The 18,778-nt window shown below is 40.4% G+C and overlaps 1 protein-coding gene across 10 annotated transcripts in view; it reads left to right on the top strand.

Moving 5' to 3' along the window:
- Positions 1–18,778, top strand: part of LOC102454172 (contactin-4) — a 749,532-nt gene that overhangs the window by 468,817 nt on the left and 261,937 nt on the right. For 9 of the 10 annotated variants that reach the window (XM_075938683.2, XM_075938682.2, XM_075938681.2 and 6 more), the window contains 2 exons: positions 3,166–3,292; positions 4,672–4,847. The exons of the other annotated variant lie outside the window; for it this stretch is intronic. In XM_075938683.2, coding sequence (XP_075794798.2) covers positions 3,166–3,292; positions 4,672–4,847 — 303 coding nt within the window. The remainder of the gene's footprint in view (positions 1–3,165; positions 3,293–4,671; positions 4,848–18,778) is intronic. 10 annotated transcript variants of the gene reach the window in all.

Here is an 18,778-nt window from a genome sequence, read left to right as displayed (position 1 = left end):
TGAGTAGAGGAGATTTGGGAAATGTAGCTTTGTGATAATCTTTATGCAGTGTCTTTTTCAAAGGTAGAGTTTTCTTTCTGAGGTAATTGCTGTGGTTGTTCTGAAATCTCAAAATAACTCAGCAGAGTTCTCAAATATATACAAGAACCATAGGTCACCTACATTGGCTCTATGCTCTCCCAGCTGCCTGCTCATGATCTGTATGGATCCACTCAGACACTTCTTCCTCATATCTGATCGCTTCAGGGTTTTTTAATCAAAGTATTACAGTTCCTTGGCTTATTTCTAGCCTCACCATCACTTCTTTCTTTCTCCCACCCTTGCCAGTTCTCTTGAGAACAGAGAGCCTGAATGATGTGCAGGGGCAATACCAGGAAGTCTGATCGCATAACTTAATGTAAAATAAATTACTTAAATGGCTAATTCAGTTGTGAATCCTTATCCTTCTTAATTAGGAGATTGGAGCCACTCAGAAGGCTTCAAGTTAGAACTATACTTAGGCCACAACCTGTAGTGGTAGTTGAGAATAAACATGAGTAAATGGAGTTTATTCCACTTCTAATTTTGGGCATATGGAATTTTGGTTACGTTAGTTTATCACATTCTTCAACACCAAAGTTGTAGCTGCTTTGCTAGCTCTTCTGCAAGAGCAGAGGCCCCCAGAAAATTCCTGTTGACTTGACTAGGACTCTACAAGAGCATAAGTATTTGCCATGCAGATTGTGTTGTAGCATTAAGGGCCTATTCCATAAATTTTATAGAGGGACAGATCAAACTCCTCTTAAGGTTAATGAAAAGGCTCTCTGACTTCAAATGGAATCCAATTGGGGCCATATGACATCTAGCAAAGAACTGTTATTTACAATACTGATTAGCAATTTAAAAAAAACAGCAAAAGCTGTTTGACAAAAGGAAAAGAAAGGTGAATTAGCTTTGAAAGAAAGAAATTAGCTTTCTTTTATCTACAATTAATATTAAGATAATATCAAATCACTCAGAAACATGATCTGTAATGGTAATAAATTTATATCGTAATACAAACTGTGTGTAAACATAATAATGTTGGTGTTACTTTTTTAAATACTTTTTTATGTTTAATTATGACATGATGCTGGTGATTCCAAGAATTTTCTATTAACATATTATAACAAGTTATAAAGCTCAGAAATTGTCTGGATCATTGTTAAAATGTGAATCTTTTACAACACTTTAAAAAGTCCAGTTAGATCACAATGGGAGTTTGCCCTAATTTGTAGTTTTAAAATATCTTTGGCCTGAGTTGTTAGTTGCTAATCTTTGTTTGTGAGAAACTAGAGTAGTATTTGCATTTCTAACAGTTGTATCTAATATAACTCCTAGAAAACAATCCAAAAAATCATGGATAATAATAAATCTAACATACTGATAGATTTTTAATTCGGATTCTGACTATGAAATCAGGACATTCTGTGGTTCAGATAAGCATGCAAATGCAGATGTTTTTCCAGTTCTTATCCAGGCTTATCTATTAAAGCTTAGGTAAGGAAACTGGGCCACAAATCTTGTGATAGCTTTTTTGTGAGATTTTTTTTCTTTTATATTTTTGAGTTGCACTTAGGTCAGAAGTACCACCTGCTTTGTCTCCTTCACACAATTTAAGTTCTGCTGCCAATTTTAGTCTAGAAGGCATAGGAGCCTGAAAGCAGAAGATTGGAGATGAAAAGCTAAATTAACTTTTTAAACTCTTCTGGAAGTTCTAATAGTCAATGTTTGGTTGATGGTTTGCATTGCTTTTTATTTTCACTGAACCAGATAGCCTCTTAATATTGTACAGTAATTTAGGGTGGGTGGGCATGGATGAGAACCTATCCAAGGTTGTATATTATTATACCCTCTTTGCTATTGTTTTTAGCTCTTTTAATCTCTCTATTCTCTCCTTCCTAATACCTAACCTTCTCCATATTTTTTTTGTACTTTTATTATGCATGGAGCTAAATATTAGCATTGCTAAGAATAGGCTAACACATTCGTTGCATAATATCTTCACTCTTACCCACCAATCTAGGACTATTTAATTTACACCTTGGAGGGAAGGAAAAGGAAGTGCATATTTATTTCTGAAAAGTTCAATACCTATTTGCCACGATCTCCACTCTAGCCATTTTTCTGTGGCTAAACATGTAGGAGCTCATCCTACAATAAACTTAGACCTGGTCTATACTGGAGAATTTAAGTTGACTTAACTACCTTATACAGTGGGTGTGAAAAATTCATACCTTTGAGTGGCATAATCCCTAATGAAGCCAGCACTATGTCAATGGAAAAATTCTTCTGCAGAACTAACTACTACCTCTTAGTAGCTGGGCATTAGGAAAAACTTCCTAACTGTCAGGATAGTTAATCACTGAAATAAACTGTGTAGGGAAGATGTGGAATCTCCATGAATGGAGATATTTAAGAAATGCCAAGGATGGTCTAGTTGGAAATTAGTCCTGCCATGAGTGCAGTGACTCAATGTCCTATCAAGGTTCCTTCCAGATCCAGTATTCTGTGATTCTATGAAGACAAAAAATAGAGACAGTGTCTATGCCCTTATAATATGAAAGGTATTTTACAATACCATGGCCAAAGAATCTCTTTGAAATGACAATATTTCAATGAACCCATTCATTATAAAATCCTCAGTAGACAGAGGATTAACAGTACCCAATTATCATGCAGGATTTTATAAGGCCCTCTAAATACCTGTGAATCAATTGCTCACGTTTTAATACCAAATTTAAATATGGCTTCAGAATAAAATACTTCTGAAAGATGATGTCTACATCAAATTATGTTAACCATAAACACAATAATTTTAATAGACATATGTGTCGGCCAGGGGGATAGGCCTGCTCACAATCAATTGCAGAACTGAGGACTATGTGAAATTCTAATCTGCCAACTAGTTATATTTGTGTTCCCTGTAATGAAATCCCAGCAGTCAGTGTAAAAATAGTGACATAAGAGATAATATAATTGTAAGATTAATCTTTTTGGCTTCTTTCCCAGTAATAGAGTTGCTATATGGTCATCTCTAGGGTTAATGATATGCTATATACACCTCTCTCTGATACTTTATATTTGTAATATTATGGTTCTGTAACTGTATTAAGACATGTCACATTTCTGTTCCATATAACACAGATGACAATATGCTGCATGGGCCAGTTTTCATTCAGGAACCAAATAGTATGATTTTTCCACTGGATTCTGAGGAAAATAAAGTAAAGTTGAACTGTGAAGTAAAAGGAAATCCTAAACCAACAATCAGGTTTGTTATGTATTTTGCTATTCTTTAGCATAGTCTGTCCATGATAGTGTCTACCCAAAGCACACATCTGTATGCATCTCACACAGAGAAGATCTTTTAAAAATTGGGGTATGATGTATTTGCTGATGTGTTTCGCTTTTGAATTTATAAAATTGATTACTCTGGCTTAGCACTTTTAAAACCCATGGAACACACTAAACACAATAAATGAGTTAATTGCATCCTATTCGTATATTGTTAAGGCTTCTTAAGAGTTGCTTTGATCCATTAAATGAGATTTTTGTGATTAAAATCTTTATTGCAATACACTGAATTTGTCTAAAATCCCCTAAACTTTAATGTTTAAAAACTGGTTTTGACACCTTTCTCCCTCCCTCCCCCCCCAAGAAAAAATTGCACAGTAGCGCTGTGTGCAAATGAGCAGTGTGATGTCAAACTTTCTGGGCACAATCATGATCATTTCTGAGCAAATTATCTGCATGTAGAACTGAGAATCTGTTCCTTAAGCTCCGTGTGCTCCCCTGTCTTAAAAAGATGTAAAATTTCAATAATGCTATTGGCTTTATAAAGTACTTTGAGAACCCTGGATGAAAGACGCTACAAAATGTAGTGGTGCTGTTGTTATTGTACACAATTCATCTTGTTCTAACAAATTTAACCTGGTGTTCTCCTTCTTATCCCTCCACCCTTTCTCCCCCCGTCACAATTTTGCTCTCTAGTGTAAATGCCACTTTGAAACAGATTCAAATCATAAGACCCCAATCCTGTTGCTGTCTTCTAGCAATACTTGGCATTTAATGTAGTAGAGTTGAGTGATTCACTCATACAAATATATTCAAATGTCTTCCCTGTAGGTTCTAATAGAGGGAACTGATCTGAGGATCTAACCCTTTATATGTTCCATCATGGGCTGCTAGAGATGGCAGCTGTATTTGGGGAGCTGTGCTGTTAGAAAATCTTGATACTCCCGTTTGTTAAAACATCTGCTGTGAGTGAGTTTTCTTAAATGTAAAAACAAACAACTAAGACAGAAAAAGAAAAAAAGCTACTATGGAATTGAGTGATTCAAAAATACTTTGGGGGCTTCCCCTTGCAAAATGATTAATTCAAAAAACTAACAACATCAATAACAACCGCAAAAACAATAAGAACATTAATCATATCAGTGACTGAAATATATGTTAACGATGTTGCTCTAAAAGTGAAATATTAGAATGTTTCAATGCTGTGCAGGAAACATTCATTTTCATGCTGGTTTTAAATATAAGAAATCAAATGGATTTAAATGTTTTCTGTATTTACTACACGTTGCTTTAGAAATGCACAGAAACACTGGTTTATGTTAGCAGAATTCAACTCCTGGCATTTTTGTATTCTAGGTGGAAGTTAAATGGGACCAATGTTGACGTTGGTATGGATTACCGCTACAGTGTAGTGGGAGGCAGCTTGTTGATCAATAACCCCAATAAAACCCAAGATATTGGAATGTATCAGTGCATAGCAACAAACTCATTTGGGACCATTGTTAGCAGAGAGGCAAAACTTCAGTTTGCTTGTAAGTAGCAATTATATCCCATGGCAAATACTGCATTCTTACAGCATAATGCTGGAAAAATGGTAAGGCCTAATGGCTGCCTTTAACAACAAAAAAACTCATCTAATTTCATTTCATTATTCTTTGCTTAGCTGCTTGTTTTGTTTAGAAAATAACTGGAGTGAGAAGTGGAAATGTTTTCTTTTGTGACTATTTAACTAAAGGGGCTTACCGCACATAATGGGTATACTTGCATATCTGGGAAAGACAGTGGAAGTGTGAGCATGTGGCAATACGAAACCTGCTACTAACATTTTTTTATAAATGAAAAGTAGAACTGTTCAAATGTGATTTTTTTTCCTCCTCCATTGGAATACAGAGATTTTAAAGGTTCAAAGGTGCCCAAAGGGACATGCCTTTCAGAAACAGCAGTTCCATAATGACAATTTTCATCACTGTTGTGACACAAGATCCATATGGGAGGTACATACCCGACAGAGTTTTTAACTGCTGACATCCTGCGTGGGGTATGCACATACACAACATTGACATTAATGTAAAGGTGATGCACAATTCTGAGTTCATTATATGTGCTGTTTATGTATTATGTATATTGATTTATTTGAACATTTTAGAACAACCATAGTTTTTAAGGTGGCTTTATAATATTTACTCAGAGCCTAGTCAGCATTTTTGACACCTTCATGAATGAGGAAAGCTAAATAGGTTTTATGGGAGCAAACCTGCATTGTTTTAAACCAGTCAGAATTCTACATTTGAAGATAGAGTTCAGGATGAGGATCCTTTCAAATATAGACCTGAAATAATAAAGAGCTATGGCCAACCTCCTTGGCTAGCTGGCATAATAACACTGAAGGAAATCCCTCCTTCATACCTATAAGCTCTAGGGTATGTCTATACAGCCAACTAGATGCCTACAACTGGCCCATGGCAGCCAACTTGAGCTTTGGTTAAGGGGGTGTATGTGGTTGTTTCATTGCTGTGTAGACTACCTGGCTTGGGCTCAGGCCTAGGCTCTAGGATCCTGAAAAGTGGGAGGGTACCAGAGCTCGAACACCTGCCCAAAAATCCTCATAGCCATGAAACAGCCTTACAGTCCAAGCCCCATGTGTCCAAGTTGATTGGCATGGGTCAGGAGTGGGTGTCTACTTGCTGTGGAGATGGACATTCAGGCTACGTCTACACTGGCATGATTTTCTGGAAATGCTTTTAACGGAAAAGTTTTCCGTTAAAAGCATTTTCGGAAAAGCGTGTGTAGATTGGCAGGATGCTTTTCCAGAAAAGCACTTTTTGCGGAAAACAGTCCGTGGCCAATCTAGACGCGCTTTTCCGCAAAAAAGCCCCGATTGCCATTTTCGTGATCAGGGCTTTTTTGCGGAAAACACTACTGTGCTGTCTACACTGGCCCTTTTCCGGAACAGTTTTCCGGAAAAAGACTTTTGCCCGAATGGGAGCAGCATAGTTTTTCCGGAAAAGCACTGATGATTTTACATTAGATCGTCAGCGCTTTTCCGGAAATTCAAGCGGCCAGTGTAGACAGCTGGCAAGTTTTTCCGGAAAAGGGGCTGATTTTCCGGAATAACTTGCTAGTGTAGAGACAGCCTCAGAGGCCTTGTGCCATGGCAGTTGCAAACTATACCTTAAGAATAATTTTCTCCATGTGCTTTTTTGTGTGTCAGGTCCTAGTGTTTCTTAGGTATAACTTACACATCAGTGGAAAGCTAGGCTTTTAATATAATACAATATGTTTAATGGACTGGCTAATGTCTACAATTAATGTGATTTTGTTACTCTACTAAAAGGGGTAATATGCCAAATTTATGCCAGATTCGTGATATGCAAAAAGGTGATTTGTAATGAAAAATAGAAATGAGGGAAGGTAAAGTCTTCCCTCTCCCAGAGTAGTTCACACTTTATTATCAGTTTTTCTTATGCTCTGTTTGTATTTTCCCATGACTAAAGATGCTCTGTCACTGTAGAGGACTAACGAACAGTGTCCTCAAAACTAATCTAATAACATCAGATTTCAGTATGTCAAGGGGATTGTTTCATAAATATTATTTTGGGTCTGCTTCTCTGCATATCACATGCTTCACAGCAGCTCAGATCTTGCAAATCAAGGATTTCCACTATCCATCAGGTTAAGGGTTTGCAATATCATTATTCATAGCTAAGCACTTGAAAACAGTCTGTGCTGTAATCCTGTCATTTATGGAAGTCAATAGGATCTCAGCTTCTAGCTACCTAAAGGACTAGAGCTGATGTACTAAGATAAAAGTTCAGTGATGTAAAGCAAGGTCTTGCTCCCATCAAAATCAATTGTCAGACTTCCACTGACTACTTGAATGGGAGCAGGTTGTGCCAATATTTTCATTAAGCCATTTTCCATCAGTTGACCATTAGCTGGTAATCATAAAAACAATGCTGTGTTTAAAAAACCCAACCAATCATAATATTTTATATTTATTTTCAAAGAAGGAACTTCAGTGTCTATGATGTTTATAATGAATTGATTTATCTTTCTTGACAATAATAAATCTGGACTGTAGTTGGAGTTTTGATAGATGACCAGTCGTAAGACAGGCTTGACTGATTCTTAATTTAGAGGATTGCTTTAAGAAGCAAAGTTTGTTTCTTAGCACTTAAAGTGATGATGGATGAGGGCTTGGATAAATAAATTGTTCAAATTTAGATCAATTAGATTTAATCATGTTAGGAACATTTGGCTTGGAGATGGGAAGAAAACAGGCATTTGTCAAATCAGACTCTGCTCTTTTGCATAATAGTAAGTCATTCTTCTGAGTGTTATAATCAAAGAGACTGCAGACAGAACAGGCTGAATTCTGTAACTCTGACTATGGTTTAATTTTATCACACAAGCTCTGACTCTGCACAGTATAAATCTGTTTTAATAATGCATGTGTTTCAACATGGTCATTTCAAGATATGTGGATGAATTAGTGCTATTTAATACAATGAAATAAACAATAAGAGGCACTTGTTGCAGGAACTAGGAGTCCTACCTAATTCAGACACATAACCTCTTTCCCTTATACTTTTTTCAGACATTATCATTTTTGAATTGCACTCTGAAGGTTTTTTATGGAATAATCTAAAAATATTTCCTAGCAAGAATCCATTCTAGTAGCTTGAAGTGTCTCAGTAAAGTCCATTTGCCCTCAATTCCTCTCTGGATTTTTTCCTTTTACCAGGGTCATTTACCCTGAATTTAACCCCTTTGTCTGTCATTTGGAGACCTAGAAACTTGCTATTATTACTTGCAATCTCTGACCTACCTGCAGCTCCTGCAATTCAACTGTGGTCTCTCAAGCATTGTTACCATTACGTGTTATGACATTTTCAGCTGTGGAAAGCCATTTTGTTATAGAGTCCAAGCCTCGGTTGTTTTACCAACCAGAACCTTTTTCTGCTTTGCCTTTAAAATGAACAATCCATCTTTCTCTAGGCTCTGCATTTAGTCTGTTTGCAATCTCTTTTTTATTTGTGAGCTAAGTTATTGCCAGCCCTTTTGAGACTAGCCCTCGCTTTTCAGTGCAAGGGTTAAACCCTGAATCCATGGGCATCATTAAAAGATGTTCATTCTTATTTCAAGGGCTAAATTATTCTTCTCTAGCCTTTTCACTGCAGATTAAACTCTGAAGTAGCTACTCAGCCTCCCATGGAGGTCAAAGAGGGTCAGCAATTTATCCTGAAAATATGTATTTAGGTTACAAACTAATTATGATGAAAGTGCTAATATATGCCCCCAAATACTTGCTTTGTTATACATTATTAACATTTCAAATTTGTTCCTTTTTTCCTTAACATGCTAGTTGTCTCTTAAATTGAACACATTTTCGAAAAGTAAGGCGTCTGCTATACCACACTAATGGAATATGGATTAAGGATTCTTTAAATCCTGTGCTTGTGGCAATACAGATTCACAAGGGGAGGAAAAAAAGCCTTAAACTCTTAATACAAGACCCAACAATTGCTTTTCAAAATGATACATGAAAACACACTTAAACTAAATTAAATTGTGTGTGATTGTGGGACAATTTTATTTGCTGTACAGTAACCTGTGTTCAGAAATAAAGGGCCTGAAGCTGATGGGGAATCTAGCCTAGGTAAGAAATGCAGTTCATGTACTGTAGTTTTAAATGTATTCCTCTATTCAGAGATAACAACAAGTGGGGTTCCTCAGGGATCTGTTTTGAGACCGGTTCTGTTCATCAATGATTTAGATATTGGCATAGAAAGTACGCTTATTATTTGCAGATGATACCAAGGTGGGAGGGGTTGCAACTAATCTGGAGGATAGGGTCATAATTCAAAATGATCTGGAGAAATGGTCTGAGGTAAACAGGATGAAGTTTAATAAAGACAAATGCAAAGTGTTCCACTTAGGGAGGAACAATCAGTTTCACACACATACAGAATGGGAAGCAACTGTCTAGGAAGGAGTATGGCAGAAAGGGATCTAGGGGTTATAGTGGACCACAGGCTGAATATGAGTCAGCAGTGTGATGCTGTTGCAGAAAAAGCAAACATGATTCTGGGATGCATTAACAGGTGTGTTGTGAGCAAGACACGAGAAGTCATTCTTCCGCTCTACTCTGTGCTGGTTAGGCCTCAGTTGGAGTATTGTGTCCAGTTCTGGGCACCAAATTTCAAGAAGGATGTGGAGAAATTGGAGAGGGTCCAGAGAAGAGCAACAAGAATGATTAAAGGTCTAGAGAACATGACCTATGAAGGAAAGCTGAAAGAATTGGGTTTGTTTAGTTTAGAAAAGAGACGATTAAGGGGGGACATGATAGCCATTTTCAGATATCTAAAAGGGGATCATAAGGAGAGGCTTGTTCATCTTGGCCTCTGAGGATAGAACAAGAAGCAATGGGCTTAAACAGCAGCAAGGGAGGTTTAGGTTGGACATTAGGAAAAAGTTCCTAACTGTCAGGGTAGTCAAACACTGGAATAAATTGCCCAGGGAGGTTGTGGAATCTCCATCTCTGGAGATATTTAAGAGTAGGTTAGATAAATAACTATCAGGGATGGTCTAGACAGTATGTGGTCCTGCCATGAGGGCAGGGGACTGGACTCAATGACCTCTCAAGGTCCCTTCTAGTCCTAGTATTCTATGATTCTATATGACCCCAGAAGTTATGCTTCCATTGATGCCAAAGGTTCCATTTACTTCAGTGGAGTCAGATCAGGCCCTGCTAGAGCACAACTGTATCACAATGTGCCCGATCCTTCAAGAAATTGAGAAAAGTGCCTGATCCTGAAATTCTTAACCCTGTCTGTATCGTGCCAGATCCAACTCGCATTAATAGCAATAGAATTCTCTCCACTGATTTTATGGAGAGGCTGATCAAGGCAATGTAACCTACTTTAGGAGAGAGAAGTATGTGTGAGTGAAAGAGCACTGTTCTTACTGTCCATGGGGTTTGGAGGCAATAGCTGAGGGGATATTTGGAGAGTGAGTGTGATCTCTCAGTCATTTTTTATCCTCAACTCAGATTGTGTGCATGCTATTAACAATAAACAAGGTGACATGTGAGTTTAAGATTTATTTCTACTTGTCTGGGGACTCTGCTAGTGCTTAAACTTATCTGTGCATAGTTTCTTCTTCTCAGATTTATTCTAGAATTCACCAGCAATATCCTGGGCTAAATGTTGTCCACAGCTTTTCTAGAAGTAAGCCTCAAGTTGCCTCGTATGCATGAACCATGAGGGTATGTCTACACTACCCCCCAGTTCGATCTGGGGGGGGTAATGTAGTCATACGAAGTTGCAAATGAAGCCCGGGATTTGAATTTCCCGGGCTTCATTTGCATAAAGCCGGCGGGCGCCATTTTTAAATGCTGGCTAGGTGGGACCCCGTGCCGCGCGACTACATGCGGCATGGACTAGATAGTTCGGATTAGGCTTCCTAATCTGAACTAGCTGTACACCTTGTTCTACACCTCAAGGTGTACAGCTAGTTCGGATTAGGAAGCCTAATCCGAACTAGCTAGTCCGTGCCGCGTGTAGCCGCGCGGCACGGGGTCCCACCTAGCCGGCATTTAAAAATGGCGCCCGCCGGCTTTATGCAAATGAAGCCTGGGAAATTCAAATCTCGGGCTTCATTGGCAACTCTGTATGACTACATTAGCCCCCCCCCCCAGTTCGAACTAGGGCGGTAGTGTAGACATACCCTGATTCTCAATACTCAAGGGCTGCTCAAAATGCTTGGACCAATCTGAGTGCTTAATTGCTGTTCTCAGCATAAAAATTAGGTGCTCGGGTATCCAATCCTCTCAGTAGCCCTTGAATGGAAGAGCAGCTGTGTGACTAAGAGAAGATTGTAGACCCCAGTACCAGTTAGAGAGACAATTCTTACAGGATGTGGGTCTCCTATTACTACATAAACACCAAATGAAACTTTTGGTGGCATATATGCAAAATACCATAAATGTGAACACAAACAGGAAATATTTGCTTTTTAAGTAGTTGATACTGATTCATGGAAAGATACTTTCACACTGACTTTATTACTGAATCAGATGATTGACATCAGTTAACACATCAGATAGATATTGGTGTACAAGAGTGACATTTGTTCACTGCGGGCCTGCTGATCAGGGGGAGGGGAACAGAGGGCAGTTGCCCTAGGGAAAGGGTGGGCAATAATTTTTGATGGGGGGGCCACTCCAAGATTTTGGAAAGGAGTCAAGGGCCACACTCTACCATGATGATAATGTAAGAGATGCAGGGCCTGGGATGGAGTTGGATACAGAAGTGATCTTGGGGAAAGGAATACTGAGGTGCAGGAGGAAGACTGGAGTCTGGGAGGGAGTTTTGTGATCAGGGGCAGGAGATTGGGGTGACAGATCTGGGAGGATGTATAGGTGCCAGAGGGGGACAGAGAGTTTGGGTATGTTGAGTGGTGGGGCAGAGGATTGGGACAGAGAGGGGTTGGGGTGACAGAGGAGGCTGTGGCCAGGAGACTTACCAGCCAGCAGCCAAACCAGTCTGCCTGCCTGCAGAGCTAAGGCTTACAGAGCTTAAAACATTTCCCAACCAGCCAGACTGCCTGCTTGCCTGGCCATATACTTCATTGAATAACTGACCCAAGGAGAGGGGGTATGGTTATTCTTGGCTGCCTGTTATTCAAACAAGCAGTCCTATTGGCTGGCTTCTGGCCAAAACTGGCCAATGGGATTGTGCTGGGGGTGGAACGGTTCCTGAAACTTCTCTCCCTCCCCTCCAGTTTTGAAACAGCAAGGAAGCCCGGCAGCCACGTTTCTGCACAGAGTGCATGGCTGTGGGGCAAGCAGAGGAGCCTGCCTGGGTCTCTCCGCTGCCTCTGCGGGCTGGATCCAGTGGCTTGTCAGGCAGGATCTGGCCTGCGGGCCGTATTTTGCCCAGGCCTGCCCTAGGTCTTGGCAATTCAAAAGGCCCAAGGCTCGTGGCCATAGCTGCTCCTGCTACAGTGGTGGTGACTGAAGCACTGAGCCCTTTAAATCGCTGCTGAAGACCTGCACCATTCTGCTTGGGGTCCACAGAAACTGTCATCTCTCTGGTTCATTATAATATTATTGGGCAGCCATATGGTGGTTGATTTGCAATTTTTTTTAAAAACTAGCTCTGTTATATGTCTGAACTAATTGGAGCCCAGTTCATCTGAGAGGCTAACCTACTTTTGGTATATCGATCTGGTGGGGTGCCAGAAATCTCATTTGTGATGTTAAGTCCAGGCCCCTTTCGAACAGAAACTGTACTGTTCTAGGGATCTTGACCTTCTTGGCAGAGATCAAAACCCAGGGCTAACCCCCATGCCTGCTCTCCTGGAAGAATCCAAACCATCACAAACATTTTGTCCAGTCCCTTTCAATCCATCCATCGCTAACCAAAGAATTAACAATAAAAGACATTCAGGTACTTTTATTCATGCTGAGTAGAGATTGGGAGGACTTGCAGAATAAAAAAATTCAGAATCAGACCCTCTGCTCCCTCTACAAAAAGAGGACAGCTTAGAAGAGCTGGTAAAAAAAAAAGTGTGATATTATTTCAGTTCCTCTGGTTTTGGTAATAAACTTTGACATTACATTAGACAGATATTGATTGAGACCTATAACAGAGCTGGTTTTATTGAATTTCAAATCAACCACAATATGGCTGCTCAATAATCAACTTTTGTTCAATGATTTGAAAAAAATTAAATCTTTTATTTTAAAACCCATTTGAGTTAGTGGAATGAGGGTGAAGGATGACAGTAATATCTCTGTCCCATACTCACACACACTCAGGCGTGTATAATATAATGCTACATTTCAGATTGCTCCCTTTATTTTCTGTAAAGCAGTCTCCTAATATGATCAAGTTTATTTTGTGAAATGCTCAACTGTGACTTTCCCAGCAGGCCTGAGTAAGGCCTCAGAAGCAGCCCCAGAAGAAGATTCTGACTCACTCTCGTATTTTCCCTTCAGGCACCTGAATTTCTTTTATTGTTCTTTCTTTGGTCCGTGATGGCTGGATTGAAAGAGCCTGAACAAAATGTGTGTGATGGTTTGGATTCTTCCAGGCAGTGTATGTATGTTACCTGACATACTGAGGATGCTGAACCAAGGTTCTGCCCAGTTCTGCTGCCCACCTGGGAAAAGGGTAGGATTTAGCCACTCTATGAAGCCTGACCTTCACTGCTATCCATAATGCTAGAAGCCAGTAGTGGGATGCAAGAGAAGGCCGGGCTCTGGTGTTGCTGAGGTAGGCAGGGTAAAACTTGGTCCAAAGTGTTGGACCAAAATTTGACCTCCATTCTTCAACAAGATGGACAGCTAGACATGGAAAGATGCAAAGGCAGTAACTATATGCAGTTGCTTTGATGTAAATATAGACTACACACATTGGGATTTATTATAAAATGTCTATATAAAGTGAGACAGGTTAATACATTTTTCACAACTACATGTTCTCATCACGATGATGATGATTTTACAATAAAAAAATCTAGAGGTACAAAAGCAACCTACAGTTCATTAGTCATGAGGCAGTTAACTCTTCTAAGTTGATGTGACTAAAAGATGAGATTGTATAAAAATGCAAGTGTAGCCAGACAGGAACCCCCCTTGTAACATCCATTTTTGCTTGCCTGGAGCATACAGGGCACACAGAGCAGAAGGCCCAGGCTGCTGTGACCGTGAATGGCTATAAACAGAGATACGCCAATTGCTGACCAAGAGGCTGCCAAGGAGTGCCCTTGACTCAAACCCATATTGATACGAACACACAGCCATCCGCGGGGGGAGGAATCTCTCGCCCAGTAAAAAAATGTCTAGTATTCACAATTTAGTTATCTCTCTTGCAAGTGTAAATTAACTTGAAACTTGCTTGTAAGAACTGGCGCCACAAAACGGACCAGTACAATTAGGCATCGTAGAGAAGAAAGAGGATATGGGCCTCCAGGGGTATATAGATGGGTCCAGCAGCACATTTTCTCTGAGTGTCAATCTACCATCTATCTGCTGGTCGGGTTTGGTGTTTGATCTCCCGAGGTTCCAAGGGGACGCCCACCTCATATTCGTCATTCCTAGGAATTGAGAGACCGGCCCTGGCCTGACATGCTGGAGTCGAGAGGCACAGAAAGGGGTAAAAATTGTACCTGGATGTGGTCCTTTGTTTAAGTATATATATACATAGTGTTAGAGCTCTTTAAAGATTAAGCTGTCACTTGGTACCATTATTTCTATTTTCTATCTTTACCTTTTTCCTGTAATCATTGTTAAGACATATATATATATATATATGCTAGCATTTAAGAAATAGAGCAATAGCCATTGTAACCATATGATTTATAAGCTTCTTTAATAAACCTGTAACTGTTTAAGCTTTAACCTGACTCCTTCAGTTGCTGTAATAGAACCAAGCACAATTTAAAAGAACTTCAGCCGGTCATAAAGGGACAGACATAGGGAGAGCTTGGGTGTTTGGATCTGTGTCACTCCCAGGTGACAAGATCCGTTGGGGCACCTGTTCAGCCTTTCCTAGGCTGCCCGCTGCGAAGGAACCCCTGTGTTCTAGCAGCTAAAATCTAAGGCGTAATAAGCTCTTCCTATATAACGGGGCATCTGTTGGCCTGCTGGCCACCCTCTGCGACGGGACCCCGGTCCTAGCAGTAAAGACACGGACGTTAAACCTTTTCTCGGAAGCATACACACACACACTGCCCTGACCGTCGGCTGACAGCAAGTTTCTCTATTTCTGTCTTAATTTAGCTTTGGAATATGGACATATCCCATTCTGTGTGAACAGCCAGTATGACTGGGCCCTCTGCAGATTCACGGGTACTCACATCCATGAATTTGAATGTGGCTATCCCCAGCTCATTTTTGCAGATATAGATGTAGATGCACATTTTGTATCCGTGCATGTCTCTAACTATCATTTAAGTCTCAATCCTTCATCAGGATCCTTTGATCTCATATGGAGTCTCCTCTGAAATCATCACAACTTATTTAATCTGAGCCTTACTTAATCATTTCCCCTTTTGTTTCTGGAAGTCTACCACACAGAAGCAGAGGAGGGGGAAAACCACTTTGAAAAAGAAAATAAAAGGAAAGAAGATGTGATTACAAAGCCACCTATATTAGCAGAACTCTGAGAGGTGTTTTTCCTTCGAATTAATATTCTGAACTCACTTTTTGTTAAATTGGGTAGATTTCATGTTGACACCTCCATTTGAATGTCAATCCATAATATTTCTGGGACTTCAGTCTAAGGCTTTGGTTTGGCTCTGGGCCTTGCTTCCTTTCTCCTTGCAGAACTACTAAAAGACTCAGGGATGTTAAACCTATGTCATTCCTTATGCCTGTATAGATTCTTCCTGGTGCTTACTTGGGTTTGCAGTGTGGGGAAATATGGAGGGTTGGAAGGGTAGGAGGAGACTCACTTAAACCTCTGTAGTCCACGTATGAAGACTTTTCAGTCCCCTTCTCAGGGACAATTGGGATTGCTCACTCTCTGTTTCCCTAAGTATGCATGGCACCCAAAAGGGCCTGCAAGGAGGTAAGGGTGTATGCCTGATGTGAGCTATTCACCAGTCATTGGAAATCTGTCATAAAGGGTGGTAGCAGCAGGTGCCCTAACTCAGCACATGCGGAGGCTCTTCCTTGAACCAGAATGTCTCCCAGTGTTCTCTCTGTGGTAGTGCAGCTCTGCGTGGCAAGGCTGTGCCCACAAGGAGCCCATAATCAGGACCAGGCTAACTCCTCTTGGAATCTGTGGGGGATTGTTACTTTCTCTCGGAGCCCAATCTCTGTTCTCGTTGACGTCACTGGGAGTTCTGCTATTGATTTCAAACCTCTAGTGAATTCTGCTGTTTATTGCATTTGAGCTTGATTTCAGTGTGAGAACCTCTGCTAAGTTGTTGCATAGTGTATTTTCACTCAAATTATACATGTGTTTCCCCTGGGATTCTCACAACCAGTGGAATCTTTTCAGAGGGCACCTTTGCCTACCTAGTTTCACATCAGATACATTGTAATTTTTACTTGATGTTTTACATTTAGTTCTCAACCTGTCTTTTCACCAGCTCCCATATGCAGTAACTGTCTCCTCTCTCTTTTAAGCAGTTGTTTCCTAGATACATGTAACGCTGACAGGCAGCACTGAACCTGGGATGTCTGGAGCTTAGTGCATAAGCCTCTGCTGCATGAGCTAAAAGCCAGCTGGCTCTCAGCTTAGCTGTAGAGTGAACAAACTCTGTGGAACTGGCCTTCTCATGGATATTTGACACACTCTCATGATCTGAACAAAAACTTGAACTGGATAGACCATTATATTCAACACCCAATTGACATCAAAAGCTAAATCTGGGACTCTTCCAGCCCACTCAGTTAGCCTCATTAGCACCGGCACTACAATTAACAGGTACTTTTTTCCTCCCTCTCCCTTCTTTTTCTCTTATGTATTGTGAGGTTCCCCCTTTTTTCTCCACTCTGCTCATCTGGGGAGGTGAGTTTTGCCCACAAAAGCTCATATATATATATATATATATATATACCTTAAACACACCTTAAGTGCCACTACTTGGGACAGTGAGCCACACCCAGAAGGTATATGGGTTACATACTTTCCCTAGCTGAGGGCACACCTCCCAAGCTTCAGAGAGATCCCATTGAAATCCCAGACAAGCCCCCACTTGTAACACTGACAAGCTGAACCAAACCTGCCACCTCTGGAGCTTAGTGCATAAGCCTCTACTGTTTGATCTAAAAGCCAGGTGGCTCTCAGCTAAAGCCATAGAGCACACTCATTCTTCCCCTCTGTATAAGTGCCACTACATGAGACAGTGTACCACACTCAGAAGGTATCTGGGATACATACAACATACCCCAAACAGGACAAGTGAGCTTTTCTCACTAATGTTTGGCCATTTCTGGTTGAAGATTGTGGAGAGACAGTCTGGTGGGTGCTGCTGCTTATTGTGCAGTTTTACACACACCCATCACTGACCCATTGCCAAGTGAGTCCGCTCTTAAGAGTGCTTGTGCACTAATCTTGTTAATAGCAAGATTCTCATTGATCTCAATGGGAGTAGGATAGTGCAGCTACGTACTCACACTGCTTAATGCTCTTCTGGAAAGCATTTAGCGTAGTACTATGATGAATGTGGTATCTGAGCCTGGATAGAATAGAATAGCTCCTGCCAGTCTAAGACCCAATCTTTCTCTCCTTAAAATCAATAGCAAAATTCCCATTGACATCAACTGGAGTAGATTTGGGCCCTTGAAGAGAAATAATCCTCAGGAATTTGCCTACTTGCTGAAACTAACAAATGTAAGATGATTTACAGAGTCTTATGGCAAGTGTTTTAGTCTAAATTCTCCAGGATGCATTTATTCATTATTCATGGATCATCACACCAAGTACCTTGAAGATGAGAATGGGAAGGAGGTGGGGAACAAGAGAGAGAAAACAAAGCTCATGATAGTGCAGATGGTACTGGGGAAATGTGCACAGCAAAGAAGTTGTTAAGAGCACGCATAGTGTTATGTGAGAATGAAGAGCATTTGGAAAACCTGGTGCGTTGGGAATAGCAGGAGTCCAAAACTAACACATAGTTAATAGCACAATGCCAAGAGAGACCTACATTGCCAGCAGTGCTTGGCAACAGGGAATACAAAGTCACAAATATACTAGATGCAGACAGATATGTAAAGCCAAATTTTATTCTGCTGCTGAGCTGTAGGTAACAGGCAAATTCAGAAGAGGATTATTTAACAAGGGGAGGAGGGATCACATATTGGGTCCGATGCTTTTCTCCACTGCATAGTGCCGGAAACACAAGGAAACAAAGCTGGAAGGGAGATGAAAATTGTGGGAAGAGGAGTGGAGCAGAACTGATGGATGTGCTTTCTTTGAACTGCCAGCACAACTGCTGAGTGCCCTCTGCATGACTGGGGGTCCCCTGTGAGTTTGAGGAGTGTGGCTGGCAGAAGGAGGAAAGTGCAAATAGGAATAATAGGATTAAAAAAAATAGGGAGACTTTTACAAGTGCAACATGGTAGGCTGCGGAATAGTCCCCCAAGGAGAAGTAAGGAAGCTTCCTTGCTGTGGATATCCAAAACAAATCTGGACAAAATACTAGATGTGCAGCAGGGAACGAACTTGCAATGGCCACTGGGGATGGAGTGGAGAGGTCTTTGAGTGTAATGGGTCTTTTCTGTCTCTAATTTCTATTATTTATGAAACGTGTACAAACATCCTAGTCAGTTTGATTTTTTTTTTTTTTTTTTTTTTGGAAAAGCATAGCTTTTCTGATCCACATTAATGCTTCTCCTGCACTGATGTATAGAAACTGAGGAACCGCGCTAATGGAAGATAGATGTGGCACTCAGGCAGGGCTAGGGCCAGGATAGCATACAGAGGAAAGTGTTCTCCAGGCGGCA

Source organism: Pelodiscus sinensis, chromosome 11 (genome assembly GCF_052426305.1).
Source record: "Pelodiscus sinensis isolate ZL-2025 chromosome 11, ASM5242630v1, whole genome shotgun sequence".
NCBI classification, from domain to species: Eukaryota; Metazoa; Chordata; order Testudines; family Trionychidae; genus Pelodiscus; species Pelodiscus sinensis.
The sequence above is the reverse complement of the archived record's forward strand: the minus strand, read 5'-3'. Positions and strand labels throughout refer to the sequence as shown.